Raw genomic sequence first — 25,484 nt, 5'->3', positions numbered from 1 at the left:
TACCACCACCCTCCAAACTTTTCCCAGGAAAGATTGGGATAGTGCCCCAAAGTCCTATCCACACGCTCACAGCCCTTATCCACACCTCCCTGCTCCCCAAATCCTAAGAATGGCAAGGGCTACTCATAACCATGCCATGAGGCTGCCCTCTTCAAAAGAATCAGCCTGACACTCAATCCATTTCCGTTGTCTCTGAAACTGAATGGAAAGAAACAGTGGTCAGTTGATCTAGGGTAATTACAGGGAGAGCATTTACAGGCAAGTAATCTGATCCTGTCTTTTAATTTTTTCCCCTCCAGAAAATAGAAGACAAAGATTGGTACTTACATTCAATTTTAAGCCTTTTTGGTTGGATTTGATGCCTTGAATCCAGGCGGAACTGGGAAAAGGTCTATTACAGAGGCCATCTGTATGGCTTAGGGCAGGACGCAGGGCTCCCCTTGGTCCCTTTCTTTCAGATGGCACTTCCTTGCCATTCTTAGGATTTGGGGAGCAGGGAGGTGTGGATAAGGGCTGTGAGTGTGTGGATAGGACTTTGGGGCACTATCCCAATCTTCCTGGGAAAAGTTTGGAGGATGGTGATAAGAGAGTAGGGGCACAGATAGAAGAGCAGGGAGGTGTAGTCTTCAGGCCATTTCAAGTGGTGGTGCTTACGTAAAGACTGAAATTTTGAGTCCACTTAGAGGTCCTCAGAAGAAAGGCCTGGTGATCCACTGTGAAACTATCAGCCACTGAAATACTCTAGGAAGTAAAGTTCTCTGTCACACATGCATTACCATGAGTCAGAATTGGCTGGTGGAGTAAATTACCCTGTGGGGGGAAAGAGCCATGAATAAATACCCTGAACGTGATGTGTCATGGAGGAGAGGGAAGCTGGAGACTTGTATAAATTCAGGCAAGAAGAGGGCAAGAGGTAGGAGGTATGTGAAAAGAAAAGGGCTTATTGGTTAGGGGGAAAATTAGAAAAATCTTAAATATGCACCCATCAATCAATAAAACATGGTTGAGTGGGGAAAATGTCAAAGACCCATTTTTTTGCTTCTCTGACACTAAGCTATGTTGATCAACCCAAATCAATTTATTATCGATTCAGTTCTCTGTTCTGATACTCACTGCGCATGCAGCATTTCTTCCTCTGACCCTAACCACCCAAAGTAAGGTCGGAGCTCACAGGTTAAAGGGTACAGTCTGCACAAGACTTAAGACCCCAGTCACAAGTTTGAGAGTCCCCCTGACAATCCTGTCTTATGACTCGCTGGCTACAAATCCGGGGGTTTCCCACTTTCCCTTCAAAATGCCAGCTACAAGCTTGGGGGTTCCCAGGGATCCCTTCCTGTCTGACCTCCTGGTTCCCACTACTCCCCTGGTTTATGAATTCCCTGGCATGCCTCACAGAACTCAGGAAAGCATTATATTTAGGTTACAGTATTATTATAGGAAAAAGGGTACAAATGAAGACACACAGAGGGTGAGGTCTGGGTGAATTCCAGCTTGGAGCTTTCGTGTTCCAAAAAAGGATGCACCACCCTCCCACAAGTATGGTCTTCCACCAGCCCGGAAACCCATGGAGCTTCCCAGCCCAGAGCCTTTATATGGGGCTTCATTTCATCGTCATGATTGAAGCATCCCAGCTCCCATGAGGTCAGCTCCGTTGAACCTTTCTGGCTTGGTCAGCCTTTACGTGAGTTGCCTTATTATTACAACCTGTTAACAGTTCAATTACTCAGAAAATCTCAAGGTTTTAGATATCATCACCCTGGAACCAAGAACAAAGACCAAATTCTCTTGGTAAAATAAGTGCCATGGTGCTACCATGATATGCTGGGATTTTACTACATCATTGTGTAAAAGGAAAGAGCCAAAGCTAGCTATATTTGCTCTCAAAAGTATTGAGGAAGAAAACAAAGAAACAGAAGTCTCTGCATGGGATTTATGTAAAAAAAAATAAAAAAATGCTGAACACTACTATTTCTTTTCAATGGTTACATGTATCCATATGTAAAATACTAAAGAAAAGAAATAAAGCAGAAAGTCTGGCGTGAAACATTCTTAAGTCACAGCTGTGCAAACCTCTGGGGAAATGAGGAAGAATTAGAATTGGGAGTGATAGTTAGGAAGAGATTGAAGATTTGTATAATATCCTCATTTTTGAAAAAATGAAAATTAAAAATTCTACTTTAAGTAAATATGATCATTAAAAAAAAATTTTTTTTTAAGTCAGAATTTGCCATTGTGGTTTAGCAGCCCCTTCAGAAAGAAGACAACATTCAGAAATCAGAAGACAGCGTCAGAATTCAGTAATAGGTAAATTAGGCAACAGCTGGGAGGCAGGGACCCAGCCCAGTAGGTGAATGTTTTGAACTAGAACAATCAGTCTGGTGACCCCGCTGTGCCCAGGTCAGAGAGATCAAAGTTTGGTTTAGGTGAAATAAACCCTTGGGTTGGAAGCCCTCTTTGCTGGTTTGGTAGCTGATAATCACTCCCTCTTAGAAGTGGCATCAAAAATTTAACATTTCTTAATCATTGTCCTGAGCCCAGCTCTATTTTTGACATCACCAGGGATTTTAAAAAGAAAGAACGAGTGATATTTTTACTTTGGATGAGGCCAGGCTCACCTCTGGTCTCACTTGAATGTTAATTTGGTCTCCTTGCCCTCAGGTCTGCCCTCCACCTGCCACCAAGAGGGTTGATTCAAGCACACATTCGGTCCTTTTCTCAAGTTGCTGTTCCCCAGAGGAGGTGTTTGACTTTATCTGTGTACTTTCCAGCACCCCTCACCTCCTGGTGCTGACTTAGCCTCCAGTCACGTGCCCAGGGAGACTCAGCAGCGTCTTGGTCACCCTGGAACACTCTGCACAGTGTTTTCATGCACTGTGGACTTCCCCTTCCGTGTAGACTTAGTTTCTCCTTCCCAGAGGTCTTAACCTTGTACTTCACACCCACTGCCTTCATCAACTATTGTATAATCATAACTTGTTGTTAGTTGCTGTCAGATCTGGTAACTGCGAGTGTCTCAGGAAAGAGCTGAGCTCTATAGGATTTTCTTGACAGTAATCCTAACATCTCACCAGGGCTTTTCTTCCACGAGACTGCTGGGTGTGTTTGAACTGTACCATGTAGGGACCTGGGTGTATGTATTTCTTTTGAGATTGTTCACTTAAGATAGCACTATGTCTTAATCGTCTCCCCTTCAGTTTCTGTCTTGGTCTCCTTCATGTAATTGTAAGTGCCAGACTTTTCAAATTATGATTTTACACCCATGATGAGCATTCCCTCTCTGATGGTGGAAACATCCAGGACTCAGGTAAAGAAATAAGAATGGCCTCAGTGAATACGGAGTCCCTGGTTGATGCAAACAGCTAATGTGCTCAGCTGCTAACCAGCAGGTTGGTGGTTCAAGCTCATCCATGGGCCTAGTGATCTTCCAAAACCATCAGCCACGGAAACGATGAAGTAGTGTTCTACTCTGACACGCATGGGGTTGCTGTGAGTCAGAACTCACTTGATAAGAGCTGACTGCTTGGTTGGTACTCAGCAAATGCAAGAGCAAATAATACCTTATATGGTGTTGCTGTAGAATTAGCACTGGACCACAAGATCGTATTTAACCGCAAGGTCAGTGGTTCAAACTTACCAGCCGCTCCTCGGAAACCCTATACAGGGTCGCTATGAGTCAGAACTGACTCGACAGCACTTAACAACAACAACAATACACTATAGGGGCTTGACAGCTTGCAAAAACACTTGCATGCACAATTTCCCTTTTGATCCTTGAGATAATTTTTAGGGAGATAAAGTGTTGTTGTTAAGTGCTGTCAAGTCGGTTCCTTGAAATAATTTTTAGGGAGATGAAGGAAGCATTGTTGTTGTTAAGTGCTGTGAAGTCGGTTCCAACTCATTGTGACCTCTATAAGAGGAGCCGACTGGTGGGTTTGAACTGCCAACCTTGCGGTGCACTCCGACCTTAGTCCAATGCTTATCCTAAAGCGCCATACCAGGATGCCCCCTCATATAATAGGTACTCAAAAATTTTTGGTTGAACGTTTCATGCATGTCCTGTGTGACAGATTACTCCATAGTTATTTTATTATTATGTTCATGGAATCCATGGGTCATGAATACAGGCAGGGCACCAGAGCCTGGCTTTTTTGCTCTGTGCTGTCTGAGGTCTCAATGGGTAAGACTCCCAGGCTGGGCAGCGGCTCACAGCAGAGGCTTGGAATCTTGTGACACTCCTTCACTCACATGACTGGAAGCTGATGTTGGATGTTGATTGGGAGTGCTCAGTGCCTCCTCATGGCTTCTCTGTGTACCTTGAGCTTCCTCATAGCGTAGCAGCCTCAGGAGAGCTGAACTTGCAGGGCAGCCTAGGACACCTGCTAGCAAAGTAGAAGCTGCATCATTTCTAAATGACCTATTGCCTTGGAGAGCCATAGTCCATCCAGATTCAAAAGGCATGTAAACGCCACTCTTGATGGGTGTGGCACTTCATAGAAGATCTTCTGGGACTGGAGGTATTATTATTACTAGGTTTGGAATCTAGAACTTAGTAGTTCTATTAAGGAGCTCTGCTAGCATAGTCGTTAAATGCTCCACTGCTAGCAGGAAGGTTGGCAGTTCAAACTCACCACAGGAGAAAGACCTGGTGAATAAAGGTTGTTGTTGTTGTTGTTGTTAGAGATCATGGAGTTGATTCCAACTCAGAGTGACCCTGTATAGGGTTTCCAAGGAGTGGCTGGTGAGTTTGAACTGCCAACTTTACTCTTCAAACTGGCCTTGTGGTTGAGTGCTTGTCCCACAGCACCACCTCGTAAAGATCACAGCCTAGGAAACCTTGTGAAGCAGTTCGCCTCTGACACAGCATTGCTATGAGTCAGAGTCTACTCAACAGCACCTACTACTACTGCAGTTGGTAGTTTAACATTTACTGAGCACTCCTTATGTGCGAGGTGCTAAGTGTGTTAAAATAGTAACTTACATAATCCTTTAATTCTATAAGCTTTATGCAGCTTTATTATTCTGGACTGTCAAAACTAAATCTAATAATCATCCCAACTAGAAATGAGGAAACTGAGGCCCAGAGAGGTAAAGTAACCAGCCCAAGGTCTCCCGGCTACTGCCTAGGCTATGGGAAGCCGGTGAAGGGGGCAATTCTGGGCTTAGGTCCTTCCGTTAAGCTTGCTGCTGGGTTCTGGCTCGGTCCATGTCATGTGGGAGCTGTTGGCTGTTTTGAGGGGACACTCTTGATTGAGATACCAGCCCAGATGCAGGTGTTAGTGCCTGTGGTCTATGGAAGCTGAGCTGAGAACTACCCTGGCTTTAGGATACCTGGACTTCAGTTAAGTTGGTCACATTGGCCTAGGCAGGGCCATTTTTGTTAAGGTGCTTCATATAGTTTGCGTGTCGGCCGTCAGCTTCATGTACTCAGACCCTCTCCCTGTTGCAGGTTCTTCATCTGTAAAGTGAAGTCTCTAAGAGTCTGTGCTTCAGAGCATAAAATCCTTGGCACAGTTCCAACCATGTCTCAACCGACGCCAGCAATGTCTGCCTGAAAGGGGTCAGACAAAGGATCTTTGCGCTCACCCTTCCTGTCCTCTCTTGGATAAAGGATAGAGTGGTGGTCTCTAGACATTGTCTTGATGTGCAGTTGAAGTGGCTTTCCTGATTACTCTCTCTCGGGAGGCTTTAAGTTTTATGAGGCAACCGACTGGCCTGGTCTCTGCTTCATCCACGTCTCAGCTCCCCACCCTTCGGTGGTCTGTTTGGCATTTTAAACCTGAGATTAAACAGATGCCTCACTGTCTTTAAGACCAGGTGTGCAAGAAGATCCAGTCAGTGGTTAATCATTGCTCATCATTGATATTTGCTGAGCAAGTTCAGTATGAGCCACAGACGACATCACCATTAGTCATGTTGTGTGTTGTGGAGAAAGTTACTTAACCTGAAGACAATTTCCTCCTCTGGTAAAAGTGGCTATAATGAAACCAACCTCATTTCGTTGTTGTGAGGATTAAATGAGATGATGTATGCCAAGCAGTTAGGACAGCGCCTGGTGGACTAAAGTGCTGATCATTATGGTCATTCATCTTTTTATTTTAAAACACAACACAGGCTGGTTTATTTAAAGAATGGAAGAGTAGAGAAAAGGAAAAGAGACTCAAAGATTCAACCCAGTATCATTCCTGTTTTGTGTGATTATTTTTATAGGTTGTTGTGGTTAAGTACCGTGGAGTTGGTCCTGACTCATAGTGACCCTGTACAGGGTTTCCGAGGCTGTAAATCTTTATAGGAGCAGAACGCCTCATCTTTCTCCCACAGAACTGCTGGTAGTTTTGAACTGCTGACCTTGAGGTTTGGCAGCCCGACTCGTAACCACTGTACAGGGTGGTTTGATTTGGTTTTAGCATAATTTTACTGCATATGCAGTGTTTGTGATATTAACATAAAGTTAAACATGAACGTTTTTGATGCTTTTGTAACTTACAATGATTGTTTTTTTCTCGTGTTTAGATTGACATCCTCCATTGATAGAAATGAGAAGGAAGTTTTAAATATTTGGTGGTTCTCACAGTGTTTTTTGATCTTGTGTTACCTTCGATGTTGATATATGGTTGTTGTTATGTGCTGTTGATTCAGTTCCGACTCATAGTGACCTTGTATAGGGTTTCCTAGGAGTGATTGGTGAGTTTGAACCAGTAACCTTGCAGTTCAAACCAACCTTGTGGCCAAGTACATATCCTACAATGGCACACCAGGACTCCTGATATATGGTAGGTGACGTTATTCCCATTTTAAAGATGAAGAAATTGACTAGTGTGGCTGAGGTCACATGCAGAACCCTAACACCTGGGCACTGAGTGTTTTAAGGGCCACATCTGGCAGAGGAACTGTGGAATGGTGAGATCCATCCATCTGACACTTGGACGTGGTCAGTCATGCATCCTGAGCTTAGAAATTGGGTCCTGCGCCTGGAGATTTGGGTCATTGAGCACACATGTGTTTTCAAACATGCATGAGAAACTGGCTTTCACAGGCACAGAGATGACTCCTTGCTCACTAACTTCTGAATCCTGCTGCCCTTGCCAGGCTCCCCTAGGATTTGAGCATGGAGGAAAATGTTGGCATCTTTGGACAAGCAATATCCTGAAAAACTAGTTAAGTGATAGCATGTATTTGTTTGCATTACATACTGGGGACTCCCCAAACTAAATCTCAAAGGACATGCCTTTGTCCAGTGACCATTTCTTGTTGAAAGTAATGATTCTTAATCCTCTTTGGGATCTTGAATCCCTTTGAGACTCTTTTGAAATTTATGGACCTTTTTTGCAGAGCAACTTATACATGTGCATGTAACATTTTTTTTCTTTCAGTCTTAGGACACCCCCCACCCCCCCACCCAATTACTACTATTTATCTAGTTATCTAAGGAGTGCTGGGGTTCCACAGGATAAACACTAAACTGCAAACCATAAGGTTGGTGGATTAAACCCAACAGCTGTTCCGCAGGAGAAAGATGAGATTTTCTGCTCCTGCAATGATTTAAAGCCTTAGAAACCCTATGTAGGGTTGCTATGAGTTGGAACTGACTCAAAGGCACTTAACAATAACAACAAATCTAGTTTATTTATTTGTGCAAAACAAACTGCCCCAAACCTCAGTGATTTATAACCACTGTAAACATCTCATACTGTTACTGTGGGTCAGGAATTCAAGAGCATCTTAGCTCGGTGGGACTGGCTCAGGGTTTCCCAGGTTGAAGTCAAGATGTCAGCTGGGACTAAAATCATTTGAAGGCTTGATTGAAGCTGGTGGTTCACTCACATGATGGCAAGATAGTGCTGCCTGTTGGCTGGGGCCTCTGTGGACTTCTGTAAGACTACTTGGATGTCCCCACAACATAGTGTTTGGCTTTCCTCAGAGTATGTGATCCAGTAGAACAAGGCAAGTTAGAAACAACAATCTCTTTTTATGACCGAGTCTTGGAAGGCACATTCCATTGTCCCCATGTTCTCGATTGCTCACATACATTGGCCCTAATGGGAGGAGACTACACACAAACATGGATACCAGGAGATGGAGCCAGGGGAAGGGTCATTGGCAGCCTTCTTGGACTCTGCATATTACAGAGTATCTATAGATCAAGGCTAGGAGTCCTGGCGTGGCGCTGTGGGTTAACACACTGGACTACAAAGTCGGTTTGAACCGCAAGGTTGTCGGTTCAAGCTCACCAGCCACTCCTATGAAACCCTATACAGGGTCTCTGTGAGTCAGAACCAACTCGATGGCATGTAACAAGAAACAACAACATAGAGTCTCTAGGTTAAACAAATTTCCACCAAATAATTAAGGAAGAAGAGATCTTTATAATGTGTATTCCTTCAACAAGTATTTATTCTCCTCCTCCTATAAGTTAGGCATTGTATGAGAGGGCTTCAAAAAATTTGTGGTAAAATGGAGTTGAAAGATAATGGAATTTTTCCAACAACTCTTTGAAACCCCTTTATATTGCATACTACATTGAGACCTGTGTTGGAAGAATTATAGCCAGAGTGCTCCTTGGAGGCCAGGATGGCCAAACTTCGTCTCTCATACTTCGGACGTATTGTCAGGAGGTTTGGTAAGGTGGAGGGTAGGAGATTAAGAGGAAGACCCCCAGCAAGATGGATTGGAAATATGGCAGTATCAATGGGCTCAAGCATGGCAACAATTGTGAGGTTGGCCCAGGATCAGGCAGTGTTTTGCTAGTTGTGCATAAGGTCACTTATAAGTTGGTACTGACTCGATGGTACCTAACAACAACAACATTCAGAATCAAGTAGACATAGTCCCTGGAGTGGCACTGTAGGATAAGCACTGGGCTGTTGACTACAAGGTTGACAGTTCAAACCCACCAGTGGCTCTGAAGAAACTGTGTGCAGAGTTGCTAAGAGTTGGAACTGACTCAATTGAACTTAACAACAACAACATCTAGTGTAGAATGCAAATACATGAATAAGTAATGATAATAAGAGAAAGGCAGTTATAACTCTGTGATCCCAGTGGGAGAAGAGGAGGGAGATACTCCCTTTCTTTGGCTGGATATAGGGAGAGCAGATGTAGGGGATTTAAGAAGATGTCATAGAAATGGCATTCAAAATAGGACATACTTTATCTTATCTCACAGGGAGAGGAAAATAATTGAAACACATTTTTGCTTTGGGAAAGGAACAAGGGGGATGAAGAGGATGCAGACCTGGATGAATATTAAGAAGATGGCCAGGTTTGGGGGGCAGTGTAGGGTGACACAGAAGGGCAAAGAGGATTATCAGCTGTTTAAAATCCCAAGTTAGGCACTCATGCTACACAACAGTTACAAGCTTTGTTTTGATTCCTGAACAGTATGTAAAGCAGTTGTTCTTAAACAGATGTTATAAGGGTCAAACAAAAATCAAGCCAAACTTTCACTGATGTCAAATTGTTCCATCTCTTAGTGATTTTGTATAGTATTTCTGAGAGTAAATTTTTACAGGAACAGACAGCCTTGTCGTTCTCCTTGAGTGGTTGGTAGGTTTGAACCACTGACCTTACAGTAAGTAGCCCCGTGCCTAACTCACAGCACCACCGTGGGTCCTAACAGTTAAGGGTTGTTGTTGTTGAGTTGGTTCCAACTTATAGCGACCCTATACAGGGTTTCTGAGAGCGGATGTTGGGTTTGGACTGCTGACCTTGCTGTTAGCGTGGTTAGCAGTCTAGTGCTTATCTTACAGTGCCACACCAGGGCTCACAGTTAAGGGTTGTTGTTGTTAAGTGCCATCGAGTCAGTTGAGACTCTATATAGGGTTTCTGAAGAGCAGCTGGAGAATTTGAACCGCCAACCTTGTGGTTCAAACTGACCTTGTGGTCGTGTGTGGATCCTACAGCATCACACCAGTACCTGCATGGAAATCATCTGTGGATTCAAGACCCTGCCAAGACATGAAGGTCTGGAGTGTGGCTCAGGGATCTGTATTTTTAAAAGTACCTCAAGTGATTCTGCTACACAGCAGTTTGAGATTCACTGGTTTAAGAAGTTAGTAGGAATTGTTATGTGCCTTTGACTTGGTATCTTTGTGGGAACAGAAAACCTCATCTTTTTCTTACGGAGCGACTGGTGACCTTAGACCACTGACCTTGTGATTCATAGTCCAGTGCTTATCCTACAGAGCCACTGCATTCCAAAATTAGTAGGAGAGGAATTAAAAATCTACCAGCACGTCCCAGACTGATGCCAAGGGAAACTAATTTAGGGTTGTTACATGGAGTCCAGGTGTGTTGCTGTAGGATACCCACTGGAACACAAGGTCGGTTTGAACTGCAAGGTCGGTGGTTCAAACTCACCAGCTGCTCATCAGAAATCCTATACAGGTTCACTATGAATCAGAGTTGACTCAACAGCACTTAACAACACAACAAATTAACAAATGAAGTCAGTGGCACAATAGGATAAGCACTGTACCACAAGGCTTGATTTGAACTGCAAAGCTAGTGGTTCAAACCCACAAGTCGCTCCTTGGAAACCCTATACGGCACTGAACAACAACAAATGAAGTCCTTTAAGGGAAAGTTTTTTTGCCTGCAAATGTTTGTTCAAGTCTTAAGTTAATAGATGTGACATTGTGGGTTAATGCGCTGGGCTGCAAAGTTGGTTTGAACCACAGGGTCAGTGGTTCACGCTTACCAGCTGCTCCTCGGAAACCCTGTACAGGTTACTATGGGTTGGAACAAACTCAACGGCACTTAACAACAACAACCTAGATTTGACTTCTTGGAGGCTTAAGGGTACTGTTTGGGTGTGGATCTCCAAAGCTAGCTTAGAAACACTCTTCCAGATGAAGACAGTGTTTGTGGGGTACAGAGAACTTGGAGGGACACAGCTGCCAAGATAGAGTTCCATTCAGAGAATGCAATGGACTTGAAACTAGAGCTGGGGGATCCTTAATGGGAAGGTGGAACAGCACAGGTCCCAGGGCTGGGAATGATGTAAACACTCCTTTCAGCAAAGGCTTCAAGAGGAGAATCGGGGCTGGCAACATTCACATTGTGGAAATGTGGCTGGAAGAATGCTGACAATGTCACTAGGCAAATGAAAGGCACAAAGCTGTAGCTTTGAGGATATTCTTTGCATTCATTGTGTATAATAGCAAAACTAGTGTGTGAATGAGAAATAGAGAGAGGAGAGATACAATGAGAGAAAGGACCAATTAGGGAAACTGATTACACAAATCATGAGACTATATGGTAGTGATCAGCAAGTTCTAGCCCCTGGGCCAAATTTGTTCAGCCAGTATTGCAGACAAAAGCTAAGAATAAATTTTACATTTTTAAATGGTTGAAAAATAAATTGAAAGAAGGAAACTATTTTGTGGCTGGCATGTAAAAAATATATGATACTTAGATGTGAATGTTTAAAATAATGCTTTATTGGAACACAGCCACGAAGCTCACTGTGTATATGCCTTGGGTTGTTTTTTGCACCCTAGTGGCAGAATTAGGTAGTGTCAGCAGAGGCAACATGGCCTGCAAAGCCTAAAATAGTCACAACTATATATAACCCTTTACAGAGAAGTTTATTAAGCCCGTTCTACAGCACAAGATCCTGTAGGAGAATACCTAATAACATGAAATGAGATTCAGATCTATTTAGTGAAAAAAAAAAAAAACCAGTTATGAAGCAGTATGTGTATAGTGTAAACCTTTTCTAAAGTTTAAACTGAAAAGCTTGTACATGCCAAGAAAAAAGAGCAGAGAGAGCGATACCATAATGTTAACTGTTGTCACCGTGTGCTGAGATTGCAGTTGGTATCTATTTCCTTTGTTTTGCCTTTTTCTGTAATCTTTACGTCTTCTAAAGCAGACCTATGGTTACTTTGGGTTAATTTTTTTCTAAATGTAAAGTTAGTATATTCTCATTGCAGAGGACTGAGACAGGGAATAAATAGATTGTAAACTATAAAGGGAAAATAAAAATTACTTGTAATCAATCCTATCATTCACTATTTCTTTGTAATTCATTTTTAGGACTATATATACTGGTGAACTCCTGGTATGGAGCTGTAGGGTAAGCATTGGACTGCTAACTATGAAATTGGTGATTCAAGCCCACCAGCTGCTCCTTGGTAACCCTATATGGGGTCACTATGAGTCAGAACCGACTTGACAGACCTCAACAAACAATGACATATATAATGGTGACCAGTATTTGTCCTGTTGTCAGAATAGAACTGTTTCTCCATGGGAAGTAGAAACATGTTTCTCCATGTCGCTACATCTTTCTTCCAAGGCACCTCTGGGCAGACTTGAACCTCCGACCAGTTAGCAGCTGAGCACATTAACCATTTGTACTGTTCAGGGAACAACTGTACTGTATACACTTTAACTACTTTCTTCCTAAGTTTTTCTCCCATTCTAACCAGGACCTCCTATTGTGTCCTGGTCAGAGCATTCAGTAGTGTTCACCAGGTTCGTGGTGGCCACTAGTCCTTTGGACAAGTTGCATCCTTAAATCTTTGATCTTCTTCACTCTTCTTTGCTCCCTGCAGTTAAGACACCAATAGTTATATTTTAATGGCTGCTTGTAAACGTTTAAGACCCTAGATGCTACTCACCAAACTAGGATATAGGACTTTATCTTTATGTACTATGTTATGCCAGTTGACCTAAATGTCCCCTGAGACTAAAATCCTTATCCTTAAGCCTAGTTACCCAGCCCCATAAGATGTTTGAATATCTCTAGGACATTTCCATAACTCTACCTCCCTGTGTGGAGTCCTGGTGTGGTGCTGTGGGTAAATGCCTGGACTGCAAGGTCGTTTGAACCGCAACATCGGTGGTTCAAGCTCACCAGCCACTCCTCGGAAACCCTATACAAGGTTGCTGTGGTTTGGAACTGACTTGATGTCACTTAACAACAACATCAACAACCCCCTATGTGCTCTATTTATATATGAATATACTTGTTTGCAGCTCATACGAATGTTTGCATGAATGTCCACAACTATACCTATATTTGCATGCATATATATTTCAACATAAGGAGCCCTGATAGTGTAGTGGATTATGAGCTGGACTGCTAACTGCAAGGTCAGTAGTTCAAATCTACCAGTCACTCCATGGGAAAAAGAGGAGGCTTTCTGCTCTGTCAAGATTTACAGCCTCAGAAACCCTATACAGGGTCGCTATGAGATGAAACCGACTCTACAGCACACTACCACCATACTTCCACATACCCTCCCACACCTATATAGCATATATGAGTGTATTTACCCATGAAACCACACATAAAATTTTGGTTGTTATTGCTGCTATTATAGAATTGTAAGAGGGGCTTAAAAATGTTTGTGGAAAAAGGGAATTAAAAGTATAAATTTTTTCATGAACTTTTTTTTGAAGCCTCTATAGAAAACAACAACAACATAGAAAAAGAAAGGAGCTCTGGTAGCGTAGTGGTTCCGAATTGGGCTGCAAACCGCAAGGTCAGCCGTTCGAAACTGCCAGCTGTTCCGCAGGAGAAAGATGAGGCTTTCTGCTCCCCTAAAGATTGACAGTCTCGGAAACCCTGTGCAGGGTCACTATGAGTCGGAACCGACTCCACAGCACATAACAACAACAACAATAGAAAAAGAGGAAGACCCCCTATGAGATGGATTGGCCAAGTGGCAGGATGGATGGACTCAAGCGTGGCAACAATAGTGAGGTTGGCCCAGGATTGGACAGTATTTCGTTCTGCTGTGCATATAAGGTTGCTGTGGGTTGGTACAGACTCGATGGCACGTAACAACAACAATAAATATGTTATGGGAGTACTGGTGTGGCACTGTGGGATAATGCGTCAGACTGCAGGGTCGTTTGAACTGCAAAGTCGATGGTTCAAGCTTTCCAGCTGCTCCTTGGAAACCCTATACAGGGTCGCTATGGGTCGTAATTGACTCAACGGCACTTAACAACAACAACATATATATTACGGAGTCCTGCTGTGACACTGTCGGTTAATGCACCAGACTGCAAAGCCATTTGAACTGCAAGGTTGGCGGTTCAAGCTCACCAGCTGCTTCTTGGAAACCCAATACAGGGTGGCTATGGGTTGGAACCAACTCAACGGCACTTCACAACAACAACAACAATATATGTTATACATGTATTATACTGTTGTTGAAGTTGTTGATAAGTTCTGTTGAGTAAGATCTGAGTCACAGTGACCCTGTGTAGTGTTTCCAAGGCTATGAATCTTTGCAGGAACAGAAAACCTTCATCTTTTTTCTGAGGAGCAGCTGGTGGAGTCATACTACTTACGTAGCAGTTAGCCCACTACAACGCATAGCCCGCTACACCACTTTTGGACCTCTCAGTGTCTTCATTAACCTTGGTGACAATATGCTGAGTTCCTTATATTGTGTATTGCCTTTTCCATCACCAAAATTAACACATGTATACTATCTATCCTGGTGTGGCGCTATGGTCTAGTGCGTCAGACTGCAAAGTCGTTTGAACTGCAAGGTCGGTGGTTCAAGCTCACCAGCTGCTCCTTGAAAACCCTATACAGGGTCGCTATGGGTCGGAATCGACTCGACAGCACTTAACAACAACAACTATCTAATTAAGTGATTCTCCTCCCCCACCCTGCTCCCACACATCCCTGAGAACCACTGAAAAACATTGCTTTCTCTGTATAAACCTATTCCTTTTGTTTTTTTGTTTTTGTTTTTTTCCCTAACTTTTTGTGACCTGAGTAAAGGTTTACAGAGCAGATCATCAGTTTTACATTAAACAGATCATACATTTTGTTTCATCTCAATGATTGCAATTTCCTCCATGTAACAACAGTTCTCCACTTCCTCCCTGTGGCTCCTATTTCTATTGCACCCTCCTTCCCATCCTTTCTCAACTTTGTCCATAGGTAAATGTCCTTTGGGTTTTGAGTGATTGACCATTCCATGTGAGCATACCTCACTAAATGTTGTCGTTCCCCCTATAAACCTATCTACTGCTTGGCTGAAAATTGGGCCATGAGGGTGAGTTCCTTTCCAGACTTGGAGGGGGTTGAGGGTCACACTCTTGGGTTCCTCCAGTCTCTTTCTAACCAGTAAGCCCAGATTTTTTTTATTTTTAAATTTTGAGTCTTGTTCCATATTGTCTCCCACTTTATCCACACCTTCTGATGTGATCCCTTTCAGAGAGTTGGTAGTAGTAGTCAGGCTCCATCTAGTTCTTCTGGTCTCAGAGTCTATTAGATTTAACTAGTAGATTCCAAGCATCTACAGTTTTCATTACTAGCCGGTCTTCTGCACGTGGAGAGACCAACAGTTGTGCCTTAGGTGGCTGCTCATTAGCTTTTAAGATTCCAGTTATCATAGTAGAATGTAGAGCACAGTCTTGTGGACTATGTTATGCCATTTGCCCAAGGTGTCCCGAAATGATATGTAAACCTTGACTTTTTGTAAAAGTAGGATCATATAATATTTGTCCTTTTGTGATTGACTTATTTCACTAAGCATAATCTCCTCCAGATTTATCCATGTTATGTTTCACAGACTCAGCATTATTCTTTATCATTGTGTAGTATTCCATTGTATGTATGAAAGTGTGCCAAAAGGTTTGCAGAAAACTTCTATTATCTTTTCATTGTGTTTTCTCACAAACTGTTCATTAATGTATTTACTCATTGATGGATTGTTTCCATCTTTTTGCTTAGATTGTTTCCATCTTTTTGCTATTGTGATTAATTCTGCAATGAACATGGTTAAACATCTGTCTGTTCCTGTCACTGTTCTTATTTCTCTAGGATATATACTGAGTAGCGGGATTGCTGGATTATCTGGTATTTCTCTTTCTAGCTTTTTGACGAAGCACCGTATTGTTTTCTGTAGTGGTTACACTATTGTACAATCCCACCAGCAGTGTATAAGAGGTGTAGTCATCCCCAGTCTCATCAGCATTTGTTGCTTTTTAGGTTTTGCTCAGTGCCATTGTTACAAGGGGTGAAATGGATTTCATGTTATTTTGATTTGCATCTCTTTAATGGACTCCTGGTGTGGCGCTGTGGGTAAATAATGTGCTGGACTGCAAAGTTGTTTTGAATTGCAAGGTCAGTGGTTCAAATTCACTAGCCACTCCTTGGAAACCCTATACAGGGTCTCTATGGGTCAGAACTGACTTGATGGCACTTAACAACAATGGAGTCCTGTAGAATAAATGCTGGACTGCTAATTGCAAGGTCAGCGGTTCAAACCCATGAGCCTCTTCTTAGAAACGCTATACAGGGGTCACTATGAGTCGGAAGCAACTCCACTGCACTTAATCACAACAATGGATAATGATTACAAGCCTCTTTTGGTCTATTTGTTAGTCACCTGAATGCTGTTTTTGGTGAAGTGTTTGTTCGTGTCCTTTGCTCAGTTTAAATTGGGTTGTTTACCTTATTGTTATTGAGGCTCTGGCGTTTTCTATATATTTTAGATATCACACGCTTGTCAGATCTGTTGCTGCCAGAATGTTTTTCCTCCAGGCTGCATGTTCTCTTTTTACTCTTTTGGTAAAGCCTTTTGATGAACATAAGTATTTAATGTTTAGAAGCTCTTAGTTATTTCGTTTATTGCCAGTTACCTGTGCCTTTTTTGTTATATTTGGTAGCGTATGCCATAAGTTAGGACCCCTAACTTTGTCCTTGGTGGCACTGTGGGGTAGGTGTTTGACTATTAACTGCATGGTGAGTGGTTCAAATCCCTGCTTTTGTAAGCATTAATAGTCCAGGAACCCAATATAGGGTCACTGTGAGTCAGAATTGACACCATGGCGGTGGTGGGTTTTCCCTTTTTCCAACTATGTTATCTTCCAAGAACTTTGTAGTTTTGGTTTTTAATATTTAGGTCTTTGATCCATTTTGAGTTAGTTTTTGTGTCTGATATGAGGTATGTATAGATCCTGTTTCATTTTTCTGCAAACGAATATATAGTTTTGCCAGCACTCTTACAGGTAATATCTCTTCCCCATTTAATGGATTTCAAGTCTTCGTCTAAAATCAGCTGCCCATAGGTGGATGGATTTACTTCTGGGTTCTCAGTTCTATTTCCTTAGTGTGTTTGTTATTGAACCTTACTAACCAGGCCATTGTGACTATGTGGCTGTATCGTAAATTCTGAGATCAACAACTGTGAGACGTCTTAGTTTGTTCTTCTTCTTCAGTAATGGAACCTCTTTCTTTTTCATACAAAGTTGGAGATAAATTTTTCTATTTTGTTAAAGAATGATGTCGGAATCTGGATTGGGGTTATATCTATAGCAGAGTCCCGGTATAGCTCTGTAGGCTAATACTCTGGACTGCAAAGTCATTTCAACCACAAGGTTGGCGGTTCAAACTCACCAGCCACTCCTTGGAAACCCTATACAGGGTTGCTATGGGTCGGAAACGACTTGACAGTACATAACAACAACAACATAGTGTAGTGGTTACGAGTCAGGCTCTAACCTCAAGGTCGGCAGTTCAAAACTACCAGCTGTTTCACAGAAGAAAGTTGAGGCTTTCTGCTCCCGTAAAGATTTACAGCTTTGGAAGCCCTGTGCAGGGTCACTATGAGTCGGAACCGACTCCACGGTACATAACGACAACAACAGTTGTTATCATGACTAATCGTGATAGTCACAACTATAAAAATAGAAGTTTCGTAGCAAAAAGGGTGGGGTGTACTTAGTCTTACATTCCAGGAACAGAGGACCCTAGGACCGTAAGGGAAGAAGAGCAGGAGCAGAGTGTGGGACCCTAACCAAAGAAGCAGTGGTTCCAGGGAAAGAGGCAGAGATGAGGACATGGAGAGAGGGAGCAGCTGAGGATGCTAGACTCCTGGAAGGCAAGGGGCTGTGTGCTGGTGGCCAGGGGACAGGCTTGCAGAATGTGCCCTTTGGTTGTTTGGATGATTGTATATTCCTGAGTGTTTTGGTGTACATCCAAAAAAAAAAACCCCAGAGGAAATAGAGGCAAGTACTGTTGAATGATGATGCATAGAGGGGAGTGTAATCATTGCAATGAAACGAAATACACTAGGATGAGTGTAAAATTGATGATCTGCCATGTAAACTATAACTCAATTCACAGTGAAAACTTTAAAAAAAAAAAAAAAAGACAACCTCAGAAACCCTATGCAGAGTCGCTATGAGTCAGAACCAACTCCACGGCACACCACTACCATAGATTGCTTTGGAAAGTATTGACATTTTCAGTGTTAAGTTTTCTTATCCATATGCGTGATTTGTTATTCCATTTATGCAAGTCTTTTGATTTCTTGCAGTAGTGTTTTGTCGTTTTCTTTATATAAGTCTCTTAAATCCTTGATTAAATTTATTCCTGGGTTGAGTTAAATTGTTTTGAAATTGTTCTGCTTTTCAGGAGTTCTGCAAACACTTGATTCAAATGTCACCATATATATGTGTATAAATTTCAATTGCTGTAAGTAGGGTACACGTAGTCAAAATATTACATGCCAAATTTTAAAATACTGAAAATGACTAATGAGTTTTCTTCTCACGCTTGGGTATGCTGCTTCTGGAACTTGATCTTGCTGAAGCCAAGATGGGGTCATGTGTTGGAGAAAAGGCTCTATGTGAATAAAAGTGTGTAAGCCACGGGCCTTTTTCCTTGCAAAGCTCATTTTGAGGTCCTTCGTCTTGCAGATTAAATCAGCTGTCTTTGAGGCACAACCACCTCAAAGGCTGACCCCTCAGCTATGGACTGCTAGGGTTTGAGTCGCTGTTCACCAGCTGGATCCCCTTCAGATAGGTTTATAATGGGGCAGCTGCGATTCCCCTTTTATGGGGAAGAGTCGGTCCAGGAAGATGGGCTGCAGCTGTGCCTGGAGAGATGGTGTCACTGTCAAGAGGCCATTGAAATGTCCTTGGGTGATCGTGGGCCAAGTCCTGTCCTGTGAGGGTCCAGAGTCATAGATTATTCCAGCCAGAAGGGGGTCTTTGCTAGCAGCACTCTTTACTGAGGACTGTTTGTGGGCTGGGCCTTCCAAGATGTTATCCAGTGTTTATAATAACTCTATGAGGCACATGTTATTATCCCCATCTTACAGATAACGGCAGCTGAAGTTCCTAGAGGTTACGTAACTTGTCCAAAGTCGCAGCTGATAAGTGCCAATGCCAGCATTGGAACGTATGCCGACCCATTCCAAAGCCTTATTGAAAGGCAGAAATAAAAACAACCCCTTGACATCAAATGCATCTGGATTCAGGGTGACCTCAAGTTTGTCACAGTACTGATCTTTCAGAAGAAGATTACCAGACGCTTCTTCCAAAGCACCATTGGGGGTGGGGGGCCGACTAGTACCTGAGAACTTTACTGCCTGCATCACCAGGAGACTAAAGCCTTTCTCTCTATCATTTTATGGATAAGGAGATCAGAGTCCAGAGAGGAAAACAAGTTGCCCAGGATGGTGCTGCCAACTCTAATTTATGGCAGAGCTATAACGAGAGTTCACCTGCTCTTTCTGCCTGGTATTTGTTCCCTCTGCTGTGCTCAGTGGTTACGCAGGAGGAACAGTAAAGAGTGGGTCAAGCACCTTTGGGTGGGTCAGGCATAGTCCGTGGTTGGCCAGGAATAAGAAATTAAATTCACCCACTTTTAGTCTTCTCTCCTTTGTCTGCGTGAGGATATAGCCCCCATGAGGAAGGACATGGAGAGAGCAGTCAGACGCGCCCACTTGGAGAGCCACATCCAGTCAGAAGGCAGGGGGGCTGGTAGGCAAATCAGGGCTGTGAGCTCCAGGGCAGTGTGTTGGCCTTTGTGGGGTTTGCCCTCTGTCAGGATGTGGATCTGTCTCCATCCCCACATTCCTGGGTGTGCCTGCTCTGCCTCCATTTATGTAGAAGAGGAGCTGGATGTCCTTGGGAGGGTGTGGGGAGCCACATTGGAAAACGAAGGTCATGATACCAGAAACAGGGTCCCAAGCTCCACCAGCTGCCTCCTCCAGGAGGGAACTGTTATTTCAGATTGGACAACAGTTGCTTGTATTTGTTTTCATGTAAATTTGTGCCAAGGAGGCAACTTTCCCTGTTCATTTTATTAAAAATTTTATAAACCGCATTAATAAATAGATGTAAAACTGCCACTTTGATGGCAAACAGAGGGACTAAATGGTTTTCCCAAGGGTCAGCCGCTGAATAAGTAAGGAAAAACTCGTCCTTGCCCTATCAAATTCCTATATATGTAAATCAGGGATGGCATTTTACCACTGAGTATTTTCATTAATATTTATACATCACAGAGCATCTCTAAAAAGGCCAGTCAGCTTTGGTATCATTACCATGACACACAAATAAGAGACCTCTTGAAGGTGGCTGCCTGTTTGACATTTTGGTCTGAGATATAAGCAAGTGTGTGGTGTGTCTCTGTTCCCACAGGTGTGGTGTCAGCACAGCGGCAGGTCACCGTCCAGGAAGGACCCTTATACCGCACAGAGGGCTCCCACATCACCATCTGGTGCAACGTGAGTGGCTACCAGGGGCCGTCGGAGCAGAATTTCCAGTGGTCCATTTACCTGCCCTCTGCCCCGGAGCGCGAGGTACAGATCATCAGTACCATGGACTCCTCCTTCCCGTATGCCATCTACACCCAGCGCGTCCGCAGCAGAAAGATCTACGTGGAGAGGGTCCAGGGACACTCAGCCTTACTGCACATTACGGATCTCCAGGCCCGGGATGTGGGGGAGTATGAATGCCACACGCCTAACACAGATGAGCGGTACTTTGGGAGTTACAGTGCCAAGATGAACCTAGTGGGTAAGGAGACGCTTTTTTCACATGGCCAAAGGTCCTGCCTGTGCCCTTCTTCTGAAGTGCGCCTTTGTTGTTTGCCAGGTGTTGTTCTTAAAAAAAAGTCACAGAAACTTCAAAGGCATATTATAGGTCAACAACACAGCATCAACTGAACACCATATGCATGCTTAACTTGTATATAGTAAAAGATTGATGTTGAAACTTTAAAGGAACCGACTGTAGATATTAAGAATTTCAGGGAAGGCTAACCCACTGGCTGGTGAAAGGGACTATGAAAGTATAAGACGAGGGCATTTGTGGTTGCTGAGCTGAGGAAATAACAGAGAGATGAAGCATATAGCATTAGCTGGAAGAGCGGTGACAGCCTTGGGACAGGCTCTGATGTGGACAGGATACCACGCTTCAGGAAGTGAATGTGCTTGTAGGTCCTTGCCCACACCTTGGCTGTGGTAGTAGGTCCCTTTGATCCATGGGAAAGGAATTATGAGCTAGTTCAAACCCGCCAGCCACTCTATGGGAGATAGATGCGGCTGTCTGCTCACATCAAAATGTACAGCATTGGAAACATTAAGGCCATATTCTACCCTGGCCCATTGGGTCTCTGAATTCTGCCATCAATTCGATGGCAATGGGTTTTTATTTTGATATCTCTCTTGACCATGGAATAAGGATCTTTGGTAGCATAGTGGTTACGAATCGGGCTGTGAACTGCAAGGTCAGCAGTTGGAAACTACCAGCTGCCCCGCAGCAGAAAGATGAGGCTTCCTGCTCCCGTAAAGATTTACAGCCTCGGAAACCCTGTTCACGGTCGCTATGGGTCGGCACCGACTTGACGGCACTTAACAACAACAACAACTTGACCATGGGAAAGAGTCCTGATAGCAATGTTGAATAAGCACTGGACTGTTAACCACTAGTTAGCAGTTCAAACCCACGACCATCTCCGCTGGAGAAAAATGAGGCTTTCTGCTCCCATAAAGATTTACAGCCTCAGAAACCTTATACAAGGTCGCTATGAGTCGGAACTGACTCAATGGCAGTTGTTTGGGGTTTGGGTTTGGTCTTGGTTATGGTGCTTTGCTAAGGATGTGGGCTTTGCCACGGTGTTCAACAAGGTGAAAGTGTTAAAAATATCAAGGCTGTTGCTGTTTTTCTGCCCAAGTCTTCATTTCAAGCTTCTATCATCCAAGTTAATTGTGTGTTGGGAAGGTGGGATGGGTAGCCACAGTTGTCTTATCAACACAAACCCTGTCCTTTGTTTAATTTTCCTTCCCTGGATAAGTTGGCATTCCAACAGGAGGCTTTAAAGGTCAAACAAGTCATGGTTTCACCCAACCCTGCTTGGATTCCGGTGAGAAAGCACACACTAGTGTGTCATTTCTCACCGTCAGAGAGGTATTGCTGTTTCATCTCCAGAGAGATGTCAGGCTGACCAAGAGAACACAGGGGAAACCTCCTTAGTTTGCATTATCAAGTGTCCATATTGCAGCTTCCTCCAGGGTGGACCTCCATTTGGACAAGATGAATTGGTTGAAAATCAAACTTACTTATAAGTAAGGGGACAATGATTTTTTCACTCTGCCATATGTATAAATGTATGGCTTTCTTGGAGCATTGCATTGCTGAAGTAAGTTGTGGAAGGAGGGAAGGGAGGAAATGAGGACGCTGTAGAAACATCAAGTTTTTAAGTTTCAGGGGCTATTTTCATTTTGAACATTAGTCAGAAGTTGTCTTAATATCCTAGTGCTTCTATAACAGAAATCCCATACGTGAATTGCTTTAGAGAAATTCTTTTCTCACAGTTCATGAGGTAGTCTGAATTCGGGCACGGGCTCTAGGGGGAAACTTTCTGTTGGCTCTGGGGGAGGATCCTGTTTCTTTCAACTTCTGAAGCCCTGCATTCCTCAGTTCCTTGGCGATCTTCATATGAAATGTATTATCTTTCCCCTGTTTGCTCTTTTTTCTGTGTCTAATCTGCTTTCTAGAACTCGGACGTGATTAGGTTTAGGACACACCCTATATTGATAGGGTTCCATTCATGTAACAAAGGACAGCCTATTCTCAAATAGGAACACATCTTGTTTGTGTCAGGGTTAGGATTCCAACACATACTTTGAGGGGACACAAATCAACCCATAACAGAAGTGAAATTAAAATATTTCGAAGCTATACTAAAATCAACAACAAAATCTTTGACCTAAAAGAAAATTCTTTGGACATAATGTTTTCAGGAAATTCATTTATTGTGCAAAATGAAAAACAACCCATGTTTTATCAGAGCGTTAGTGAAATACCAAAGAGGTAAGTGCCAAAAAATATATTCTGAAATCAAACAGGAAATTTTTTAAGTGTATGTACCTTTTGGGGTTATCTGTGGCCTTGCCTCAATTGTTAAAGACTGTGAGTCGGCCTGTAATTCTCCGATTCTGTAACTTTGTGACAGTGCATTCTTGGGACATTTCTGTGTTGTTGTTGCAGTGATTCCCGACACTCTGCAGACCACCGCCATACCGCAAATTTTGCACAAAGTGGAGCAGGACCCTCTCGAGCTGAGTTGTGAGGTGGCCACCGAGACGTTCCAACACAGCCACCTGTCTGTGGCCTGGCTCCGGCAGAGAGGCAGTGAGAAACCCGTGGAGGTCATTTCCCTGAGCCGAGACTTTGTACTGCACTCCAGCATCGAATATTCCCAGAGACACAGCCTTGGGGAGGTGCGGCTGGACAAGGTGGGAAGGACCATGTTCCGTCTCACTGTCTTCCACCTTCAGCCCTCCGACCAGGGAGAGTTCTACTGTGAGGCCGCTGAGTGGATCCAGGATCCAGATGGGTCATGGTACGCCATGACCCAAAAGCGTTCTGAGGGAATCGTGGTCAACGTCCAACCCACTGGTCAGTCTCTCTAAGTCTCTTGTTCCTACGTACCTAGTGGTGAGGGTGACCAATCACTGGGAGAGTGAGAAGCGCCTTCTTTGGTAATATCTAAAACTGCAATAGGTTTTCATATGAATTGAAAAATGGCCCTGCCTGAGGGGGAGTGCTGTGGGTTAATGCGCCAGACTGCAAAACCGTCTGAACTGCAAGGTTGGCAGTTCAAGCTCACCAGCTGCTCCTCGGAAACCCTGTACAGGGTCGCTATGGGTCGGAACCGACTCGACGGCACTTAACAACAACAACAACCTGTCTGAGGGCTGAGTCTGCTAAGAGACATAGCAGGCATAGGTGGGCTCCAGATTAGAGCTAACAACTGTTGCTAGCTGCCTCTATTGGGCTGGGGAACAAGAATGCCAACCAGGTTTGGTATCCTGAGTTACTAATTCTTGAAGCTTAATGAGACACCAAGAAGAGAAACATAAAGGGATGCAGTTGTTTGGCCAGCAGGGAGACATGTCATATATGGCTAGATGTTGAGTTCCAGGCATGGATGATGCGAGGAAGAAGGATGGCAGCCTGATTCTTGAGACCCAGGGTTTTCAAAGTGCTCTTTATTTTTATGGAAGAAGTATTTTTCATTGACTGTTATTGGCTTATAAATTACTGTGATTTGGTTGACCACAGAGCCAGTATGTAGCAGGTAACAAGTACACAGTCCCAAGTGAGTTTAGAGAAAAAAATATAAGTTTATTTTTCATTCAGAAAAATCATGGGAACTTTTTTGCTACCATTGGGCTCATAGAATCGTTTTTTCCTTTGGGTCAAACCAGTTGTCATCAAGTTGATTCTGACTCACAGTCAAACCCATGTGTGTCAGCGTAGAACTGAGCTTCACAGGGTTTCCAATGACTGATTTTTTTCAGAAGTAGATAACCAAGTCTTTCTTCCAAGTCTTGGTAGACTCTAACTTCCATACTTTCAGTTAGCAGCTGAGCTTGTGAACAGCTTGTACCACCCAGGGGCTCCATTCAACCAGACAAGTGGCAGCAAAGTAGAACCTGCCTTTTTTACCCATGGGTCTTTTAGAACTGATCTCTTATGAAGAAGCTGAGGTAGCATCTGGGATGTTGGAGGTGAGCCCCTGAGTTTTCCTGTGTAGATTGTGTTGGTGGGAAGTTTGGGAGAAAGGAAGGAGTTAGGTCACTGGAGATAAGGGATGCTTGCAAGACAGTAGACCATGTGGGGGAAGAGGAAGATTGGAGGCTGAAGGAATGGGTAGGTGGAAAGCCAAGTGTCTGCTGGACAAGAGGAGAGTGGAAGCAGCTCACTCGTGAATTCTGTATTTTCTCAGAGAAATAAAATTTTCAAGTACTTAAAGAATACATTGGGTTGTTGTTTCCAAGTGCCACTGAGTTGGTTTGGACTCATAGTGACCCTGTATAAGGTTTCCGAGGAACGGCTGGTGGGTTTGATTAGTCCAGTACTGATCCTACAGTGCCACACCAGGACTCTATACACAGGGTTGTTGTTGTTGTTGTTGTTAGGTGCTATCGAGTCAGTAGCGACCCATAGCGACCCTATGCACAGAAGAACGACACATTGCCCGATCCTGGGCCAACCTCACTACTGTTGCCACACTTGAGTCCATGGATGCTGCTACGTGGCCAGTCCATCTCGTTGGGGGTCTTCATTTTTTTCTCTGACCCTCCGCCTTACCTAACATGATGTCCTTCTCTAGTGACTGGTCCCTCCTGACGTTATGGCCTAAGTATGAGAGATGAAGTTTGGCTATCTTGGCCTCCAAGGAGCACTCTGGCTGCACTTCTTCC

General features: G+C 43.5%; 1 protein-coding gene across 2 annotated transcripts in view; it reads left to right on the top strand.

The window, feature by feature from the left end:
- The window catches only part of IGSF3 (immunoglobulin superfamily, member 3), a 146,790-nt gene that overhangs the window by 73,829 nt on the left and 47,477 nt on the right, over positions 1-25,484 (top strand). For both annotated transcript variants that reach the window (XM_006874804.1, XM_006874803.1), the window contains 2 exons: positions 20,410-20,787; positions 23,263-23,673. In XM_006874804.1, the coding sequence (XP_006874866.1) occupies positions 20,410-20,787; positions 23,263-23,673 (789 nt within the window). The remainder of the gene's footprint in view (positions 1-20,409; positions 20,788-23,262; positions 23,674-25,484) is intronic.

This window comes from Chrysochloris asiatica, unplaced genomic scaffold, assembly GCF_000296735.1.
Source record: "Chrysochloris asiatica unplaced genomic scaffold, ChrAsi1.0 scaffold00302, whole genome shotgun sequence".
Classification (NCBI taxonomy): Eukaryota; Metazoa; Chordata; class Mammalia; order Afrosoricida; family Chrysochloridae; genus Chrysochloris; species Chrysochloris asiatica.
Note: the sequence above shows the minus strand (reverse complement) of the source record. Positions and strands in the feature narration are given on the sequence as shown.